Below are 22,356 nucleotides of genomic sequence, written 5' to 3'. Positions count from 1 at the left end.
GGGAGCATCAATGGATTGTGTGCTCAAACCTCTGGAGTGGTGCTTGAAGTTGCGAACCTTTGACTTAGTGGTGATAGGGCTGGACACTGAGACATTGTAATGCACAAATTCCAATCGTATAGGCTACTTCAGATCTCACAAATCCTCCATAAACAGAGGTGTGCATCAGAATCTCACCGTGGCATATAAAATCAGCTGCAATTTCTTGGTCATTTCATAATCGATTGTCTTATTGAGAATAATCTCTGGTGTATTTCTGGTCTTTAAGCGGAAGTAGTCTGCTCCATTCTGCAGAAAGCACAGTATTATATCGATTAATGTAGTTCAGAGATGGGTACAGTGCTATATTGTGGTGAACAGAGGTGTCCTCTGAGCTGGGATTCAACACTTACTGTGTTTGGATCCAGACTGTAATAGATTTGGCCCCCATCAGGATCATTTGCCTTCTCTGTTCTCCACGTTTTATTCACAGGGAATAACTTCAGGAAAAAGAGAAAACAAGGAGTAATAAGTTGATGCATAAATAACAAAGAGATAATTTACCTCGAGTAAAAGTAATCCCCTCTGGTAAGTTCACTGTGGAACCTCACAGCGCCAGAGACCCAGCTTGGGTCACTGGTCTGTGTGGAGTTTGCACATTCTCCCCGTGTCTGCGTGGGTTTCCTCCGGGTGCTTCGGTTTCCTCCCACAGTCCAAAGATGTCTGGGTTAGGTTGATTGGCCGTGCTACATCGACCCTAGCGTCAGGGGGATTAGCAGAGTAAATGTGTGGGGTTATGGGAATAGGGCCTGGATATGATTGTGGTCGGTCCAGACTCGGTGGGCTGAATGGCCTCCTTCTGTACTGTAGGGATTCTATGATTCTATGAACACAGGAACAGGAAGAGACCATTCAACAGCTCAAGTCTGCCACATGGGAACGGGAGGAGGCCATTCTGCCCATCGGGTCAGTTCTGCCATTCAGCTTGATCATGGGTGATATATTCAGTCCTCTTTTCCCATGCCTTACACAATATGGTGATCTTAGAGCTTTCCACATGTTCCTGGAGCCATGCTCACTCATTGTGATAAAATCGAGACATACCACACAATCACTCACACAAATTCATTCATTTCCTTAAAAACTAAACTGTGACAGGATTTTTTGGCCGCGCGCACCTGAAGACCAGAAATTCCCACCTGAGCTCATCGTACCTTTAAGTGGTCCGCTCAGTTTTCAGCCCTGCCCACTAAGATTCCCCTGGCAGGCGGGATGGGAAATTTCCAGCCGTCATTCCTCCATCCTCAGCTTTTAAGCTTCCCAAAACCTGCAGGCTTTTCAAATTCAGGTTTGAATCGCCTGGTCAGACTTTTGGATTCATTGCGTTCCTCAATGTGACTGCCAGTCCTGAGGATCTGGGGTGTGGCCCTGAGGGACTGGGCCATTCCCCTCTTTCTCATGGAATTGAACCCTCCCCTCTGGTGTCCTGGGATAATGGGACCTTCCCCCCAGATGTTATCTGGACTGGAAATGCATCCACAGATGCACTGTGGATCTATAGGTCCCCCTGTTTCCCTGGGGCCCCTTGTTCAGGTGTCCTGTCGGACTGGGCCCTTCCTGTGGTTCCCCGTGGGTCTGGGCCCTTCTTGTGGTTCCCCGTGGGACTGGGCCCTTCCCCTGCTTCCCTGTGGGTCTGGGCCTACCCCTGGTTCCCTGTGGAACTGAACCTTCCCTTGGTTCCTTGTGGGACTGAACCTTCCCCTGGTTCCCCATGGGGCTCGACCCTTCCCGTGGTTCCCCATGGGACTGGACCCTTCCTGTGGTTCCCCGTGGGACTGGACCCTTCCCGTGGTTCCCCATGGGACTGGACCTTTCCCTAGTGTCCTGCCATACAAACTGGTGGCAGTCACTATGGCTAAGGCAGTTGATGTAGTGTACATGAACTTTCATAAGTGTTTGTTAAAGTGCTTTATAAAAGTCTTGTCAGCGAAGTTGAAGCCCATGGAATAACAGGTACAGTGGCAGCAAAGCTATGAAATCGATCAGAATCCGAGTCGGAATCTTAGCGATCGGAATCAGAGTCGTGGTGAATTGGATGTTATCTGGACTGGAGGAATATATGCAGTGGGGATCTCTAGAAGCAGTATTAGGCCACCATTTCTTATGTATATATTAATTAACTAGACTGTGCAAGGCTCAATTTCAAAATTTGACACAAATCTTGGGAGTATAGTGACCTGTTGGAAGGCTAGTGAAAGACCGGTGGAACAGACACATGGGAGATTTGATTTAATGCAAAGAAGTGTGAAGTGATACATCTTGATAGGAAGAACAAGGAAATATTCATCTTACCTCACCAATGTTTAAATTCAATACTTTGTCTGGGAACGTGGCAAGATTGTCATTAACGTTGACGATCTCGATAGTTAGGTCCAGAGTTTCCTATAAATGAGAACGGATTATAAAATCTCATCAGTCAAACAAACGCTTTGGCAATCAATATGTGTCTTGTCAATAATAATCTTTGAAATGATTGGCATTAACTGGATAATTAAAGTTTGTAACCCAGATGTTCATGTGCAACGTACATCATTCCGGATTGGCCTTAAAGAAGAAGAGAGGCTGAGGAGATATTTACATAAATCATACAAGGGGCAAGACAAGTAAAGAAGGCTAGTAAAAAAAAGGGCGGGACCTTTGGCTTTGTAAAGAGGGGCTTAGAGCACAAAAACAAGGAAAAGGTGCTGAACTTTAGAAATCTCTGGTTCACCCTGAGCTGGAGTTATGTGTTCAGTTCTGGATAGCACGTTTTGGGAAGGATGACAAGACTTGAAAACAGTAAGTAGTCTCACAACACCAGGTTAAAGTCCGACAGGTTTATTTGGTATCACGAGCTTTTGGAGCGCTGCTCCTTCATCAGGTGAAGGATGATGAAGGAGCAGTGCTCTGAAAGCTCGTGATACCAAATAAACCTGTCGGACTTTAACCTGGTGTTGTGAGACTTCTTACTGTGCCCACCCCAGTCCAACGCTGGCATTTCCACATCAAGACTGGAAGAGGATGCAGAGAAGACTTTGAGAGACAGGATCTACAGGCATTTAGAGGTATTTTGAGAGATAGGATCTACAAGCATTTAGAGATGCAAGAACTGATTAGGGACAGTCAGCATGGCTTTGTGAGTGGAAAATCATGTCTCACAAATTTGATTGAGTTTTTTGAAGGGATAACCAAGAAGGTAGATAAAGGCAGTGCAGTTGATGTTGTCTACATGGACTTTGATAAGGTACCGCATGGTAGGTTGTTGCACAAGGTTAAATCTCACGGGATCCAGGGTAGCTAAATGGATACAAAATTGGCTTGATGACAGAACCAGAGGGTGGCTGGAGAAGGTTGTTTTTCAAACTGGAGGCCTGTAACCAGTGGTGTGCCTCAGGGTTCAGTGCTGGATCCACTGTTATTTGTCATTTATATTAATGATTTGGATGAGAATATAGGAGGCATGGTTAGTAAGTTTACAGATGACACCAAGATTGGTGGCATAGTGGACAGTGAAGAAGGTTATCTCGGATTGCAACAGGATCTTGATCAATTGGGCCAGTGGGCTGACAAATGACAAATGGAGTTTAATTTAGATAAATGCGAGGTGATGCATTTTGGTAGATTGAACCAGGGCAGGACTTACTCAGTTAATGGTAGGGCGTTGGGGAGAATTGCAGAACAAAGAGATCTAGGGGTCCAGGTTCATAGCTCGTTGAAAGCGGAGTCACAGGTGGACAGAGTGGTGAAGAAGACATTTGGCATGCTTGGTTTCATTGGTCAGAACATTGAATTAGGACGTCTTGTTGAAGTTGTACAAGACATTGGTACGGCCACACTTGGAATACTGTATACAGTTCTGGTCACCCTATTATAGGAAGGATATTATTAAACTGGAAAGAGTGCAGAAGAGATTTACTAGGATGCTACTGGGACTTGATGGAGAGGCTGGATAGACTGGGACTTTTTCTCTGGAGCGTAGAAGGCTGAGGGGTGATCTTATAGATGTCTATAAAATAATGAGGGGCACAGATCAGCGAGACAGTCAATATCTTTTCCCAATGGTAAGGGAGTCTAAAACTAGAGGGCATAGGTTTAAGGTGAGAGAGGAGAGATACAAAAAGGTCCAGAGGGGCAATTGTTTCACACAGAGGATGGCGAGTGTCTGGAACAAGCTGCCAGAGGTAGTAGTTGAGGTGGGTACAATTTTGTCTTTTAAAAAGCATTTAGACAATTACATGGGTAAGATGGGTATAGAGGGATATGGGCCAAATGAGGACAATTGGGACTAGCTTAGGGGTTTAAAAAAAGGGCGGCATGGACAAGTTGGGCCGAAGGGCCTGTTTCCATGCTGTAAACCTCTATGACTCTAAGATTTAACGTGGATGAGAAGCTTTCGTTATGTGTAGAGATTGGAGAAACTAAATAAGAGGAACATCGCAGAGCTGTTCAAAATTATGAGCTATCTAGATCAGATAAATATGGAGAAATTAGGTCCGGTGGCAAAACTGGCTGTAACCAGACGGCACAGAATTAAGATGAACCAGATGCAGCATGAGGGAACATTCTTACACAGTGAGCTGGAACACGTTGCCTGAAAGGGCAATGGAAGCAGATTCGATTGTAACTATTGACAGACAATCCCACATGGGCTTGTAGGCGATGTCTTGAGATGGATAGAAAGCTGGTTAACAGGTAGGAAGCAAAGAGTTGGCATAAATGGGTCTTTTTCTGATTGGCAGTCAGTGACTAGTGGGGTACCGCAGGGATCTGTGCTAGGACCCCAACTGTTCACATATATTAATGATTTGGAAGAGGGAACTGAATATATTATCTCCAAATTTTCAGATGATACAAAGTTGGGTGGGAGGGTGAGCTGTGAGGAGGATGCAGAGATGCTCAGTGTGATCTGGACAGGCTGAGTATGTGGGCATATGCATGGCAGATGCAGTATAATGTGGATAAATGTGAGGTTATCCACTTTGGTAGCAATAATAGGAAGATAGATTATTATCTGAATGGATGTAAATTGAGAGAGGTGGATACACAGCGAGGCCTTGGTGTCCTCGTGCATCAGTCGCTGAAAGTAAGCGCGCAGGTACAGCAGGCAGTACAGAAGGCAAATGGTATGTTGGCCTTCATGGCGAGAGGATTTGAGTATAGGGATAGGGATGTTTTGCTGCAGTTGTGTAGGGCGTTGGTGAGGCCACACCTGGAGTATTGTGTGCAGTTCTGGTGTCCTTATCTGAGGAAGGATGTTCTTGCTATCGAGGGAATATAGCGAAGGTTTACCAGGCTGATTCCTGGGATGGCAGGTCTGTCATATGAGGAGAGACTATTCGCCTAGGATTATATTCACTGGAGTTTAGAAGAGTGAGAGGGGATCTCATAGGAACTTAAGAAATTCTGACAGGATTAGACTCAGTAGATTCAGAAAGAATATTCCCAATGGTGGGGGGGCCCAGAACTAGTTTGAGGATAAAAGGTAAATCTTTTCGAACTGAGGTGAGGATAAATTTCTTCGCCCAGAGTGGGGGTGAATGTGTGGAATTCACTACCACAGAAAGTGGTTGAGGCCAAAATGTTGCCTGATTTCAAGAAATTAGATATAGCTCTTGGGGCTATAGGGATTGAGGGATATGGGGAATAGCGGGATCAGAGTACTGAATTAGATCATAGAATCATAGAAACCCTACAGTGCAGAAAGAGGCCATTTTGGCCCATCGAGTCTGCACCGACCACAATCCCACCCAGGCCCTACCCCCATATCCCTACATATTTACCGCTAATCCCTCTAACCTACGCATCTCAGGACACTAAGGGGCAATTTTAGCATAGCCAATCAACCTAACCCGCACATCTTTGGATGATCAGACATGATCAAAATGAACGATGGAGCAGACTCGAAGAGCCAAATGGCCTACTCCTGCTTCTAGTTTCTATGTCAGAGAATTAAATACATACTTGAGAAGGATAAATACTTGCCAGGCTGTGGGTAAAGAGCAGGAGAGGGTCATATTGGATAACTCATTCAAAGAGCTGGCACAAGCACCAATATTGATTATTGATTATTGGTCTGGGTGACCGCAGAGTGTTTTAATTTTGTACACAATTCAAGCAGAGTTTCAATAGCTGATGAAATCGATTCACTTACCCGTGCACTTCCACATTCTAATGTGACTATCATCACAGGACTTGGCACAGTCTGTTAGACAACATGGCACACATCAATGTCAAACTACAAATAGCATTATTCTATCATTCTTAACTTTATATATAATTACAAAAGAAAGTGGTTACTAACACACTGGATGGCATTTTGAGAGGATTGTTTTCACAGAGAGAGTGTAAATTCAAGAGCATAGCTTTGGAATATTTGCAAAAATTCGGCCACTCAGCATAGACTTATGGAGCATAAATTACAAATTAATATTTTACCTTAAAACAAATTGGAGAATAGTCACTTCAAAAAAAAATCAGGTTGTGAGGTCAGGTGATCTTTTCTTTTCTGATAACATGCATGAAACCACAAAAGGACCTGGAACTAGCTCCCATGTCTGGACATGACATTAAAATGCAAATGAATGCTTGGGACATCTCATTGAGAAGTCTCTAAAATGCACAAACACTTTCCCATGGTTAACGACTGCCCTTATCCAAATAATTAACTAAGCGAGTTCACAATACTCCTCGAAGACGTTGCAGCTTTGGAGTGGAATTCCCAAGAATAAATGTGAGTAAACCCTATTCTGACAAACCGATATGTCAATAGGTGAAACTGGGAGTGTGTTGTTTGACAATAGGCAAGTTGTCAGTGGTTATTTGTGAGGACAATGGAAAACAGATACTATGGATTCTCGCAAAAGCACTGAATTGGCGGGAAAACTGGTCTAAATCCCGACTGTTTTTTCAGTTCAACTTCTCACTCAAATCTCCGCACTCTGTGCACTGCAGAGGTCCCAGTCGTGAATATCATTAAAAGCCCCGGTGGGCGGGGCCTATTCACGCCGGAGTCTGACAGTTCTGGAACTCTGCGCATGTGCAGTGGCCCCGATCTGCCAGGCTCCCCATTTGCTGGCCAGCTCGATCGCTGGCCAGCCCGGGACCCCCGCAGCGCTGCCCCTCCAGCCCCCCCATGGTCCACTCACAGCCCCCACAACAATTCCCGGGCCAGCCCCGACTCTTCCAGCCCTGGAGCGCCCCGATATCCACCCACCCTCCCAGCAGTGGCGATCCCTCCACACCCTCACCCCAGCAGAGCTCCCCCCCAACACCGTGTTGACCCCCCTGGGAGGCAGGCCCTCCCTGGCAGACCACCACCTGCCCCCGGCCCCCCCCCCCCCCCCCCCCAGCCTGCCCAAATCGCTGCCCTCCCTCCAGCCCAGACCAATCCCCATGCAGAGCGGCAGCAGGACCCCCCCACCCCCACTGATCACCCCTAGGCCCAGCCCACAATAGGCCCCGCCCCCTTGGCAATACCCAATGCCCAATGGGCAATGCCAAGTTGCCACCGGGCATGGGCACTTTGCCCCTTGGGCAGTGCCAGAGGGCACAGGCTGACACTGCCAGGGTGCCCATGCCCAGGGGGCACCACACCCCACCGCCCAACCCCTTGGGGGCCCCGAATGCCCCCCCCCTTCATTCCGGCGGGGTCTCCCACTGGTTCCCTGAACGTGGGGAGCTACTCTAAACACCATTGGAATGAAGTACTCCTGGCGGGGTGGGAGATTCAATCGGGACCGGTAAGTTCCCGATGATGAAATGTAAAATACATTTAAAACATATTAAAAACCGATTCAAAGTACTTACCTGCCAACCCGTCGATTTCCAGCGTGGTCTGGCCTGTGACTGTTCTCTGGCTCTGGGACAATGCGCATGCGTTCCTGGCGCACGGGCAAATCCCGGAACAAGGCCGGCGACACACATACCCCACCCCGACCCGCCAGAAAAGTTGCGGGTCGGGATGGGAGAATCGCGGAACAGGTTTTCAGATGAGGATATTCAATATAATGTATTTTTGAGAGCAGAGGGCAGAAAGATATCGACCAACAAAGGAACAAGAGTTAGCCTAAGATCCATCAGAATTCAGGTTATCTATGCATTTGAAAAATCAAGCCAAGTTTTCAGGTTTTTGACTGCAACTTGACTGGATGAAGCAGTAAATCACTGCAAATCCATCTTCATCAACCTCCAGATTCTATTTCCCAAAACCCAAAAGGCCTGTGACGTACGACTTCATCTCAGCTGAAGCACAGCAGTGAATATTAAGATCTAAGAGAATATTACCTCTTTGGTAATCATCATCTTTATGTGTGTGTGTGAGGGGGGTGGGTGCTGGCTATGGGCAAGGACGTGAAGAAAAAGAACGTTACTCGGGATTAAAATACATCTTTCCTTTCAAAAGCACACCTGTCTTTGGTCAACCAAGAAGCGGAAGTAGAGGGAACCATGCTACCATCAGTACTCGCTCTGTAACATTGTGCAAATCCTTCCCAATGCTCATTGGTCTACTTGTGTCTGATACTGAAATACAAGGCCCAGCATGGCTAGTTCAACACCTCACATTCTGAAACATGTTGCCTAGACCTTCGAAAGGTAACCATTTTCAGTGGAAGAGTGATGAGGCATTGGGGGAGTCGGGAGGGTGGGGGCATCTCAGGAAGGCATCAGAAAAGGTTGCTACGTGGGAAAGGGTAATTCAAAGGTGTCCTTGTGGCCAGTCAAAACCCCCATCCCCTGCTGTATTGAGCAAGTTTGATGCTGGTCGAGAATGTGCCAAACCTTAATTTTCTTGTTAAAAAATTGTCCGCTAAGAAAGTTAAGAGAATGTTAGCCCTTATTACAAGGTCATTGGTGTAAAAGAGTAAGGAAGTTTGGCTGCTATGACACAGCCTTGGTATAACAACACCTGGAGTGTTGATAGCGTCTATTAAGAGATTGGAATGTGCAAATAGCAGATCAAGGGTGCAGAGTGCAGGCATGTGGCAGACGGCCCTAGTTTGGTGGGGGGAGGGAGGGGGTGAAACAAGACGGAAATCAAGATTTTTAGAAGTGGAAAAATATAAATAAGATTATCAAGTCATAAAAATTAATTAATAAGATCCTGAAACTTCTTTTCCCTTCCTTGACCTCTTTGTCTCCATTTCTGGTGATAGACTATCCACCAGTATCCATCACAAGCCCACCGGCTCCCACAGCTACCTTGACCACAGCTCTTCACAGCCTACATCCTGTAAGGGTCCCATCCTTTTCTCTCAGTTCCTTCGCCTCTTCTGCATCTGTTCCAGTGATGCCACTTTCCTAAGTGGCACTGCTGATATGTCTTCCTTCTTCCTTAATCGTGGATGATAGGGGTCTTCACCGCATCCAACCCAACCCTCGGGCCACTGCTCTCACCCCCTGCCCTCCCTCCCAGAACCAGGATAGGGCCCGCCCTTGTCCTCAGCTTTCACCCCACCAGCCTCCACATTCAAAGGATCATTGTCCGCCATTTCCACCAACTCCAGCATGATGTCAGCACCAAACACATCTTCCCCTCACTCCCCCTGTGAGCTTTCCACAGGGACTGTCCCCTCGGGACAATTTGGTCCACTTCTCAATCACACCCAACACCTCATCCTGTGCAATCACAGAAGGTGCAACATTTGCCCCTTCATCTCCTCCCTGCTCACCATCCCAGGGCCCAAACACTCTTTTCAGGTCAAGCAACACTATATGTGCACCTTCTTTAATCTGGTCTATTGCATTCGCTGCTCCCAATGCAGTCTACTCGACTTCGGAGAGACCAAACGCAGACTGGGTGACCTGCTTTGCAGAATACTTTGGGTCTGTCCGCAAGCAGGGCCCAGACCCTTCCTGTCGCTTGCCATTTCAACGCACCCCCCTGCTCTCCTGTCCACGTGTCTGTCCTTGGACACTTGCAATGTTGCAGTGAAACCCAACGCAAACTGGAGGAACAGAAGCTCATCTTCCGATTGGGCACTTTACAACCTTCCGGACTGAACATTGAGTTCAAGAATTTCAGAGCATGAACCCTCTCCTTCACCTCCACTCCATTTCTATTTGTCTTATTTTATTCCAATTCTTCTTTTCATCTCGTTAAGCCATTTTTATTATTTTATATTCTTATTTTTATTTTTCCGCTTCTAAAAATCTCACTTTCCATCTTGTTTCACCAACCCCTCCACCCCCCACCCCCCCTCCCCACCCCACTAGGGCCATCTGTCACATTCCTACATACTACACCTTTGTTCTGCCATTTACACATTCCAATCTCTTAATGGATGCTATCAACACCATTCCTAGCCTTTATCATCAGCATTTACACTCCCTTTGTCCTTTTGTCTATGCCATCCCTTTCAATTACAATGCCCCCTCCACCCTCACTGTATAAATCCCACCCTAATTTCCTTGTCTTCAGCTCTGACAAAGCGTCATCCAGACTCAAAACGTTGGCTCTATTCTCTCTCCACAGATGCTGCCGGGCATGTTCAGCTTTTATAGCATTTTCTGTTTTTGTTTCAGATTCCAATGTTTTGCCGTTATCAAAGAACCATCGAATCCTACAGTGCAGAAGGAGCCACTTGGCCCATCAAGTCTGCACCAACCACCCAGACCCTAGCTAATCCCCCTGACACCAAGGGGCAATTTAGCATGGCCAATCAACCTAACGCGCACATCTTTGGACATAGTTTCTCATTAGTCTATCTTGATAAAATCATCCCTGAGCCTTCTAAATCAGCAAAGGTTTTGTAATGTTTCCTTCTAATTAAAGCCCTAGAGTCCACTATCATGGTCTTAAATCTACATTGAAACCCTTCCAAAGCCAACATATCCTTCCTAATGTGCTCACAGTTCTGGAGGTGTGGTCCAATCAGGGCTTTGTATTGTTGAAGCAGGATATCTCCCCACTTCTATTCCAGTCCCCTCAATATAGCGGGCAACATTCCATTAGTGCTTTCGAGTATGTTCATGACAATTTAATGATCTATATGTACCAAGTCTCTGGACCTCCATTGTACCTAGCTTTTCACCATTTATGAAGTACTCTGTTTTATCCTTTTTAGGTCCAAAGTGGATGACTAATTTGCCAGCATTGAAATCCAGTTGCCACAGTTTTGCCCATTCACTAAATATGGGACTGAGCGGAGGAAAGATTTCTTTACTGAGATTTATGAATCTTTGGCATTCGCTATCCAGAGAGATGTGGATTCTCAGTCATGAGTATATGAAAGAGGTTGATAGATTTTTGGGCACTAAGGGAACGAAGGAACATGGCGATAGGGCAGGAGTAAAGTCGAGGTAGAAGAACAACCATGATCTTAGTGAATGGCATCGCTGTCTTGAGGGACTATATGGCCTCCACCTCCTCCTGTTGTTCATGTTATTAAATGTTTCTGCACTCTCGCATCCAACATATCCAATACTGAGGAAGGGATGTGTTCACTGGCTGCCACATTGGGAGATTGGGAAACATCAAGGGGTCAACATTTCCTGGGCAGCATATTTCCTTAAATGTCTTGCATTGAATTTCATACTTATGTCTATCCATTGTAGAGCTCTCAATCGCTGGAAAGAATCTGTTTCTCTCGACTCCGTTCTATCTCAGTACTATTTTAAATTTCTCTGTCACACCACCCCAATCTCCTCCTGTTCCAACAGAAACATCCTCAAATTCCTTGGCATCAACCACTGACCACTGGCAGAGACGGGCAGCTCATTGGGCCCTATGCGTGAACAATGTACTCTTAAACCTAGACATTAGTTGAGAGACTTGGAGTTCAATTTTCCTCCTTGTGATACTTTTAATTAAAAGGATCTGAATCTCAGGTCACATCTGGCTATAATCCATGGGGGCTAAGACCATGGGTGGCATGGTGGCACAGTGGTTAGCACTGCTGCCTCATAGCATCAGGGACTCGGGTTCAATTCCGGCTTTGGATGACTGTCTGTATGGAGTTTGCATGTTCTTCCCGTGTCTGCGTGGGTTTCCTCCGGGTGCTCCGGTTTCCTCCCACGGTCCAAAGATGTGTGGGTTAGGTGGATTGGCCATGCTAAATTGCCCCTTAGTGTCAGGGGTTAGCAGAGTAAATATGTGGAGTTATGGGGATAGGACCTGGATGGGATTGTTGTCAGTGCAGATTCAATGGGCTGAATGACTTCCTTCTGCACTGTTGGGATTCTATGATTCTATAAGTCCCTTGGCAGGAGCAGAGGTGTTTCCCTCCGCTGAGGCTGTTGGGAAAACACGCCAATCCTTCCGGCATCAACCTCATTAATTAAGCACCTGGGTGTTTTGTGCCATATTCCATGGCAGGGCAAGCCTGATGACGTGTAATCCGCCCCATATCTGGAAGCCATATTGCAAAGATGCTCAATATCACTGATCCATATTGGAGAAAGAAGATGGACCTCCTAAAAATGAAGATGGATCTTCAAGGAGCATTCTGATGCTGGTGGGTGGATTCCCTTCGGAATCTGGAAGATCCACCCATTCCCTAACCTACTGCTATGGTTTTCCAGGGTCTGGGATTTCCATCTGCCTCCATCCTGAACTCAGGAGGCAAACCCTGGGCATTGCTCAGGAGAGTCCCAACATCTGAATGCCAATTTGCTCCAAACATGTTTCACGTTGTCATGTTTTCTTGTCTGTGTCATGAAGTTCAGAAAAATGAGGGGGATCTCATAGAATCCTTTAAAAATTCTAAAGGGACTCGACAGGGTTGGTGCAAAAACGATGTTCCTGATGGTAGGGCTGTCCAGAATCAGGGGTCACAGTCTGAGGATACAGGATAGACTGTTTAGGACAAAGTTGAGCAGAGATTTCTTCACCCAGAGAGTGGTCAGCCTGTGGAATTCGCTACCACAGATAGTAGTTGAGGTCAAAACATTGAATGTTTTCAGGAAGCAGTTAGATATGGCATTTGAGATGAAGGGGATCAAAGGATATGGGGGGGGAAGGCGGAATCAAGCTATTGAGTTGCATGATCAGCCATGACCATAATGAATGGCAGAGTGAGCACGAAGGGCCAAATGGCCTCCTCCTATTTTCTACGTTTCTATGAAAATCAGGCATACTTGGAAGATTCCAGTTGGGCCTTCACCTGCATCCTATTAACCGGATGCAAATTAGTTTTCGGCCGGCTGCTGGCAGGTTTTCCGACCCACCATGATGGATACCGATGGTAAATCCGCTGTAAATTCATGCCAACATTTCGGGGCCTCCCGCCATGTTTTCCCCCGAGGCCTGTGATCGAACCCGCCAGCAGAGGCTCGGGAGAATTCTGCCCCATAACTGTGACATTCAACTAGCCGTCGCCTTCACATTATTGATATGCAATGCCATCGGGAACGTCTGGCAGTGCTGGTGGAGTAAGAAGTCTCACAACACCAGGTTAAAATCCAACAGCTTTATTTGGTAGCACAAGCTTTCGGAGCACTGCTCCTTCATCAGGTGAGTGGGAGTTCTGTTCACAAACAGGGCATGTATAGATACAGACTCAATTTACAAGATAATGGTTGGAATGCGAGTCTTTACAGGTAATCAAGTCTTAAAGGTACAGACAATGTGAGCGGAGAGAGGGTTAAGCACAGGTTAAAGAGATGTGTATTGTCTCCAGCCAGGACAGTTAGTGAGATTTTGCAAGCCCAGGCAAGTCGTGGGGGTTACTGATAGTGTGACATGAACCCAAGATCCCGGTTGAGGCCGTCCTCATGTGTGCGGAACTTGGCTATCAGTTTCTGCTCAGTGACTCTGCGCTGTCGTGTGTCGTGAAGGCCGCCTTGGAGAACGCTTACCCGAAGATCAGAGGCTGAATGCCCGTGACCGCTGAAGTGTTCCCCAACAGGAAGGGAACACTCCTGCCAGCAGCTCTCTGAAAGCTTGTGCTACCAAATAAACCTGTGGGACTTTAATCTGGTGTTGTGAGACTTCTTACTGTGCTTTCCCCAGTCCAACGCCGGCACCTCCACATCAGTACTGGTGGAACCATACCCAGGGGGGGCCGGGGGGCGGGGGGGGGGGGGGGGGGGGGTTGGGTGGGGGAGGGGGGGGTCAGTCGTCAGGTGATATAGGTAGCCCTTTGAGTACCAGTCCAGAATTCACTCACCAGCACTGTCTGGAGCCCCCATCTGCCCGGGGACTGTCTGGAGTTCCCGTCTCCCCGGGACTGGCTGGAACCCCTATCTCCCCGGGGACCTGTCTGGAGCTCCCGTCTCCGCGGGGACAGTCTGGAGCTCCTGTTTCCCCAGGGACTGTCTCGAGCCCCCATATCTTTGGGACTGTCTCGAGCCCCCATCTCCCCGGGGACTGTCTGGAGACCCCGACTCCCCAAGATTGTCTGGATACCCCATCTCCCCAGGATTGTCTGAAGTCTCCGTCTCTCCGGGGGTTGTCTGGAGACCCCGTCTCCCCAGTTATTGCCTGAAGCCCCCGTCTCCCTGGGACTGTCTGGAACCTCCGTCTCTCCGGGGACTGTCTGGAGCTCCTGACTCCCCGAGACTGTCTGGAGCTGCTGTCTCTCTCAGACTGTTTGGACCCCTGACTCTATGGGACTGTCTGGAGCTTTTGTCTGACTGGGATGTCTGGATTGGGGTTTGAGCTCTGCATCTTTGCACTCAGGGTCAGGAACAGTTGCAACTAAACAAATTATTTTTTTGTCAGATAATTACCTCAAAATCAATTGATTTTGTGAGCTGCAGTGTCTTTCCGACAACAGCAACATCAGGCGTAGCAGCCGGGTTCTGTATTCGAACAGGAGGTTCGCTTATCGTTATATTACTGATGACAAAATTCACTGGGTTATTCTCCTCCACACGTAGATGTCTTTCTGAAACACAGCAAACTAAAGGGAGAGAGAGAGACATAACCTTTTAGTACAAATAACTCACAAACAGAACAGCTGTGCGCACTATGTGAAAAGTACAGCTCACCTCGACTCATGGAGCACCATTCCCCGGCAGCACCACTTAACTGGAGGACTGTCAACAGAAAGAACAGCACCTTGTGAGGGACAGAAAACGTGAGGCGTGAATCCATTGCCTCGCCAGCACCGAAGGTTCTCCCTGCAGCTCCGTGGCTGAAGAATCAACCGCCCCCCCCCCGGTCACTGAACCCAAATCCTCAGCCTCGACCGCCTGTTACTGTTATCGCCTTGGACGCAACCTGAATCTGAATGTTGGGAGGGAAGTGGGTGTCAGCACTCGTCACCTTGTTGCCCCAACCTTTGCTTCATTCCCTTATTGCTTTATTACTGCTGATCAAGTCGCGGTCAAATTCCCCTCAATGGAAAGTCATAAAAGCTGCTTACGCATTCAGCATTCTTCTCTCACACGACACTGGTTACTGGTTAAAGGATAATGAGATCCAGCCTCTCTTCGAGAGGTTATGAAACGCTTCTCGAACAGTTGACTAATCTGAAAACACATTTTCTGATATATTACTGATATATTCCTCCAGTCAGAGTATCCAATACCTCACCAGATGTGGGATCTTCTCCCTTGATTGATCTCAAACATGTACAGTGCATACTGTTGCCATGGGGAGAACTTTTACCCCACCCCCTGCCTATGAGAGGGCTGGTAGGTGATCCATAATTAGATACTGAAGGGCCAACTCCCGCCCCGCCAGTGATATTTACCAAGATGGATGTCCTTGTTAAGGCCTTGGATGCCCCAGCAGTCTTGTTGCAGTTTGGAGGATATGGAAATCCTCACATCTGAGCACCTTTCCACTTTCACATACCCAAGAACTGCCATCTGGCGGGCCAGTGCAGTCCCATAGAGTCATAGAGTCACAGAGCAATCCAGCACAGAAACAGCGCCTTCGGCCCAACTGGTCCATGCCAACCATGTACTCTCCCAGCTAGTCCCAATTGCTCACGTTTGGCCCACTTCCTTCTATTCTTTTCCCATCCATGTACTTACCCAAATGCTTTTTAAAAGTTGCTATTGAACCTGCCTCAACCACTTTCTCTGGCACCTCATTCCATCTACACACCACCCTCTGCATGAAGAAGTTGTCCCTTGGGTCCCTTTTAAACCTTTCCCCTTTCACCTCAAATCCATGCCGTCTAGTTTTCAATTCCCCTTCCTTGGGAAAAAAGACTATGTGCGTTCATCCTATCTATGCCCCTCATGATTTTATACACCACAATAAGATCACCCCTCATTCTCCTACATTCCAAGGAATAAAGCCTTGTTAAGGCCTTGCCTGGCCAACCGCTCCCAATAACTCAGGCCCACTAGTCCTGGCAACATCCTCATTAATCTTCTCTGCACGCTTTTCAGTTTATCAATGTCTTTTCTATGACAGGGTGACTAAAACTGTACACAATACTCCCAAATGGGGCCTCACCAACGGCTTATACAACTATAACATAATGTCCCAAGTCCTATACTCAATACCCTGACTGGTGAAGGCCAGTATGTTAAACACCTTCTTCACCACTCTGTCTATCTGTGACACCACTTTCAATGAACTATGTACTTGTACTCCTAAGTCCCTCCGTTCCTCAACACTCCCCAGGGTCCTACAATTCACTGTCAAAGTCCTAACATGGTTTGACTTTCCAAAATGCAACACCTCACATTTATCTGTATTGAAATCCATTTGTCAACCCTTGGCTCACTTCCCTAACTGATCAAGATCCCCTGTAATTTTTGATAACCTTCTTTGCTATCAACAATACCTCCTAACTTAGTATCATCCGCAAATTAATAAACATGCCTTGTACATTCACATCCAAATCATTTATGTAAATAACAAATAACAAGGGTTCCAACACTGACCCATGAGGCAAACCACTAGTCACAGGCCTCCGGTCTGAGAAACAACCTTTGACCTTTGGACATCTGCTTCCTTCCACGGAGCCAATTTTGAATCCAATTTCCTAGCTTTCCCTGGATCCCATGCAACCTAACCTTCCAGACTAGCCTGCCATGAGGGATCTTGTCAAAGGCCTTGCTAAAGTCCATATAAACAACATCTATTGCCCTACTCTCATCCATCCTCTTGGTTACCCCTTCAAAAAGCTATCCACGCACAAAGCCATGCTGACTATCCCTAATCAGACCTTGACTATCCAAATGTTGGTAGATCCTATTCCTCAGAATCCCCTCCAATAACTTATTCACCACTGATGTCAGGCTCAACGGCCTATAATTCCCTGGCTTGTCTTTGCTACCCTTTTTAAACAATGGAACAACATTAGCCACCCTCCAGTCTTCCGGAACTTCGCTAGTGGAATGAGATGAAGTAAATATCTCTGTAAGGGCCTTTGCAATTTCTTCCCTAGCCTCCCACAAGATCCGAGGATGCATTTGATCAGGCCGAGGGGTTTTATCCACCTTAATGTGCTTTAAGGCTGCAGATACCTCCTCCCTAGTAATATGCATGTGGCCCAAGAATCACCACTTGTTTCCCTTAATTCTTTACCACCCATGATGTTCTCTGCAGTAAACACCGAGGAGAAATATTCATTAAAAATCTCACCCATCTCCTGTGGCTCCACCCACAGACGGCCATGCTGCTCTTTAAGGGGACCTATTCTCTCTCTAGCCACCCTTTTACTCTTAATATCGGTATAGAACCTCTTGGGATTTTCTTTAACCTTACATATCAGATCCATCTCATATCCTCTTTTTGCCCTCCTGATTTCCCTCATAAGTGTATTCTTACACTTTTTAGACTCATCGAGGGATTCACTTGTCCCCAATTGCCGAAACCCAATGTATGCTTCCTTCTTTTTTCCTGACCAGAGCCTCAATGTCCCTCGTCAGCCAGGGATCCCTAAACTTGCCAACCTTTCCCTTCATCCTAACAGAAATATATTGCCCCTGGACTCCTGATACCACACTTCTAAAAACTCCCAATTGCCAGTCATTCCTTTCCCTGCAAACAGACTCAGCCAATCGACCTCCACTAGATCCTGCCTAATGCCCCCAAAATTGGCCCTGTTCCAGTTTAGGACCTTAACCTGTGGACCCGTCCTATCTTTTTCCATGACTATTATAAAACTATTAGTGTTCTGGTCACTGGACCCAAAGTGCTCCCTGACTGACACTTCAGTCACTTGCCCTACCTCGTTTCCTAAGTGAAGGTCCAGTGTTGCACCCTCCCAAGTAGCGCCCTCTATGTATTGATTCAGGAAACTTTCTTGGACACATTTAACAAATGTTACCTCATCCAGGCCCTTTGCACTCAGGGTGGCCCAGTCAATACTGGACAAATTAAAATTTCCCACTCATACTACCCTATTAATCTTACAACTATCTGCAATCTCCCTACCCATCTGTTGCTCTAGTTCCCGTTGGCTATTAGGGGGTCTATTATACAGTCCCATCAGAGTGGTCATCCCTTTCTTGTTTCTACGTTCTATCAAAATGGCCTCATTTGATGAACCCCCAAGAATCGTCTCTAAGGACTGTACTTATGCCCTCCTTTATCAAAATGGCAACGCCCCCCTCCTCGCTTATCTGTACTGCTGTAACGCCTGTAGCATCTGTATGCTGGAATATTGAGCTGCCAGGCCTGCCCTTCTCTCAGCCATGTTTCTGTTCATAGAATCCTAGAAACATAGAATCATAGAAACCCTACAGCACAGAAAGAGGCCATTCTGCCCATCGAGTCTGCACCGACCACAATCCCACCCAGGCCCTACCCCCATATCCCTACATATTTACCCACTAATCTACACATCTCAGGACACTAAGGGCAATTTTAGCATGGCCAATCAACCTAACCCGCACATCTTTGGACTGTGGGAGGAAACCGGAGCACCCGGAGGAAACCCACGCAGACACGAGGAGAATGTGCAAACTCCACACAGATAGTGACCCAAGCCGGGAATCGGACCCAGGAGCTGTGAAGCAGCAGTGCTAACCACTGTGCTACTGTGTTATGGCGATAATATCCCAGTCCCCAGAGCCAATCTTGCTCTGAGCTCATCCACCTTATCTGTTAAGCCTCATGCACTAAAATAAATGTAACCAAACATCTTTTTTCTCCCTTTACTGTGTCCCTGGCTATCCTAACTAATAAACTTGCTCTCATTGGCCACTGTATTTTCCCTTGACTTATCGTTAGCCCCTCTATTGCTCAGAGTCGTAAGTAAAGGTCAACCCCTTCGTGAAGAAGGGTTTAATCTTTACTGGACATCCGATGAAGAATCACCATCACTTGATCTGGCATTCGCTCTACCTCAGATATGGCTGTGAATGTTAGAGTGTAGCATGGCCTTAGAAACAGAACGTAGTGAGTCTCGAGGCAAGAGCAGGCCTAGAGTAAACGGTGGTTCAGGGCGACATCTCTTCCTGTCCCATTTTGCCTATCTGTTCTAAAGGGCAACACGATGGCACAGTGGTTAGCATTGGTCATGCATTGGTCATGCTAAATTCTCCCTCAGTGTACCCGAACAGGCACCAGAGTGTGGCGACAAGGGGATTTTCACAGTAACTTCATTGCGGTGTTAATGTGACACCAATAAATAAACTTAAACTTAAAACTCAAGCTTAAGTACCCTGAAATGTTCAATTCCCAAGTGTGTTCAAACCTCTGCAATAGAACAAAGAACAAATAACAAATAACAAAGAACAGTACAGCGCAGGAAACAGGCCCTTCGGCCCTCCAAGCCTGTGCTGCTCCTTGGTCCAACTAGACCATTCGTTTGTATCCCTCCATTCCCAGGCTGCTCATGTGACTATCCAGGTAAGTCTTAAACGATGTCAGCGTGTCTGCCTCCACCACCCTACTTGGCAGCGCAATGTGCATACATAAAATCATAGCAAATATGTAAACTAGGAGCAGAATAGACTATTTGGCCCCTTAAATCTGCTGCATGTCTCAATAAAATCCTGCATTCACTACTCTCTGGGGAAGTGAGTTTCAAAGATTCATGAGAAATAAGTTCTGCTTGTCTCTGTCTTTAAGGTGCTTTATTTTTAAGTTGTGCCCCTTGCTCTAGTTTATCACATAAGAAAAAACATCCTTACATTATCCACCCTATCATGTCTCCTCAGAATCCCATATGTGCTATTTTGTAAGAATGCTTTGCTTTGTAATGCTCCTGTGAAGCACCTTGTGACTTTTTGCTGTGTTAATGATGCTATGTCAATGAAAATGTTGCTGCTGTTTCCGTGCTTCCAACGTCATGAGTTCCACTTACTTGAGAAAGGATATACTGGCATTGGAGGGGGTGCAGAGGAGATTCACTAGGTTGCTTCCGGAGTTGAGAGAGTTGGCTTATGAGGAGAGACTGAGTAGACTGGGAGTATACTGGGGCCTCAACTATTTACCATTTATATAGATGATCTGGAGGAGGGGACTGAGTGTAGGGTAACAAAGTTTGCAGATGACACAAAGATAAGTGGAAAAGTGAATCGTGTGGAGGACGGAGAAGATCTGCAGAGAGATTTGGACAGGCTGAGTGAGTGGGCGAGGATCTGGCAGATGGAGTATAACGTTGACAAATGCGAGGTTATTCACTTTGGAGGAAATAATAGCAAATTGGATTATTATCTAAATGGAAAAAAACTACAACATGCTACTGTGCAAAGGGATCTGGGGGTCCTTGTGCATGAGACGCAAAAACCCAGTCTGCAGGTGCAACAGGTGATCAAGAAGGCAAATGGGATGTTGGCCTATATCGCAAGGGGGATAGAATATAAAAGCAGAGATGTCTTGCTGCATCTGTACAGGGCATTGGTGAGACCGCAGCTGGAATACTGTGTGCAGTATTGGTCCCCTTATTTGCAGAAGGATATATTGGCCTTGGAGGGAATGCAGAGAAGGTTCACCAGGTTGATACCAGAGATGAGGGGTGTTGATTATGAGGAGAGACTGAGCAGATTGGGTTTGTACTCGTTGGAATTTAGAAGGCTGAGGGGGGATCTTATAGAGACCTATCAGATAATGAAGGGGCTGGATAGGGTAGAGGTGGAGAGATTCTTTCCACTTAGAAAGGAAGCTAGAACTAGAGGGCACAGCCTCAAAATAAAGGGGGGTCAGTTTAGGACAGAGTTGAGGAGGAACTTCTTCTCTCAGAGGGTGGTGAATCTCTGGAATTCTCTGCCCACTGAAGTGGTGGAGGCTACCTCGTTGAATATGTTTAAATCACGGATAGATGGATTCCTGATCGGTAAGGGAATTAGGGGTTATAGGGATCAGGCGGGTAAGTGGAACTGATCCACTTCAGATCAGCCATGATCTTATTGAATGGCAGGGCAGGCTCGAGGGGCTAGATGGCCTACTCCTGCTCCTATTTCTTATGTTCTTATGTTCTTATACTCATTGGAATTCAGAAGAATGAGGGCTGATCTTATAGAAACATATATAATTATGAAGGGAATAGATAAGATAGAAGCAGGGAGGTTCTTTCCACTGGCGGGTGAAACTAAGACTCGGGGGCATGGCCTCAAAATAAAGGGGGGGAAATTTAGGACTGAGTTGAGGAGGAACTTCTTCACCCAAACCGTTGTGAATCTGTGGAATTCCCTGTCTGGTGAAGCAGTTGAGGCTACCGCATTGAATGTTTTTAAGACACGGATAGATTAATTTTTGAACAGTAAAAGAATTAAGGGTTATGGTGAGCGGACGGGTAAGTGGAGCTGAGTCCATGAAAAGATCAGCCATGATCTTATTGAGTGACGGAGCAGGCTCGAGGGGTCAGATAGCCCCCTAGTTCTTATGTTCTTATCTACCTGCTCTTTCTCATCTCCATGCAGCAGCACACCAATGCCATCCATAGACCTGGAATCATCTTCTGATAATATTGAGCAGGCACCCAGTTTTCCCTCTTCTCCACACAACTCCATTTCTGAAATGCCACTGTGTTATCGGCCTGCCTGTCCTCTATGCGTTGTTGAAAAACAGGCACAATACATTGCGGTTTCTGATAGCAATACATCTGCCCTATATTGAGCTTATTTTATATTTTCCCATTATAAATTCTTGAGCAACCAGAGTTGTCATTACAAATAACTTTATTCATTCATTCATGGACATTGTCATCGCTGGCTGGCCAGCATTTATTGCCCATCCCTAGTTGCCCTTGAGAAATGGTAGTGAGCTGATACAATTGAGTGGCTTGCTAGGCCATTTCAGAGGGCAGTTAAGAGTCAACCACATTGCTGTGGCTCTGGAGTCACATGTAGGTCAGACCAGGTAAGGACGACAGATCTCCTTCCCTAAAGGACATTAGTGAATTAGATGGGTTTTTCCGACAATCGACAATGTTTTTCATGATCTTAATTCCAGATCATTTTTATTGAATTCAAATTCCACCAGCTGCCGTGGCGGGATTCAAACACGGGGGGGTCCCCAGAACATAGTCTAGCAATAATACC

General features: G+C 46.5%; 1 protein-coding gene across 4 annotated transcripts in view; it reads right to left on the bottom strand.

The window, feature by feature from the left end:
* Positions 1-15,218, bottom strand: part of LOC144498922 (cadherin-related family member 5-like) — a 75,422-nt gene extending 60,204 nt beyond the window's left edge. For all 4 annotated transcript variants that reach the window (XM_078220831.1, XM_078220832.1, XM_078220833.1 and 1 more), the window contains exons 1-6: positions 14,947-15,218; positions 14,686-14,858; positions 6,170-6,220; positions 2,332-2,421; positions 393-479; positions 178-288 (exon numbers count right to left, since the gene is read on the bottom strand). In XM_078220831.1, coding sequence (XP_078076957.1) covers positions 178-288; positions 393-479; positions 2,332-2,421; positions 6,170-6,220; positions 14,686-14,858; positions 14,947-15,052 — 618 coding nt within the window. In that variant the 5' untranslated portion in view covers positions 15,053-15,218. The remainder of the gene's footprint in view (positions 1-177; positions 289-392; positions 480-2,331; positions 2,422-6,169; positions 6,221-14,685; positions 14,859-14,946) is intronic.
* Positions 15,219-22,356: the final 7,138 nt, after the last annotated feature.

This window comes from Mustelus asterias, chromosome 9, assembly GCF_964213995.1.
Source record: "Mustelus asterias chromosome 9, sMusAst1.hap1.1, whole genome shotgun sequence".
In the NCBI taxonomy this organism is placed as follows: domain Eukaryota; kingdom Metazoa; phylum Chordata; class Chondrichthyes; order Carcharhiniformes; family Triakidae; genus Mustelus; species Mustelus asterias.
The sequence above is the reverse complement of the archived record's forward strand: the minus strand, read 5'-3'. Positions and strand labels throughout refer to the sequence as shown.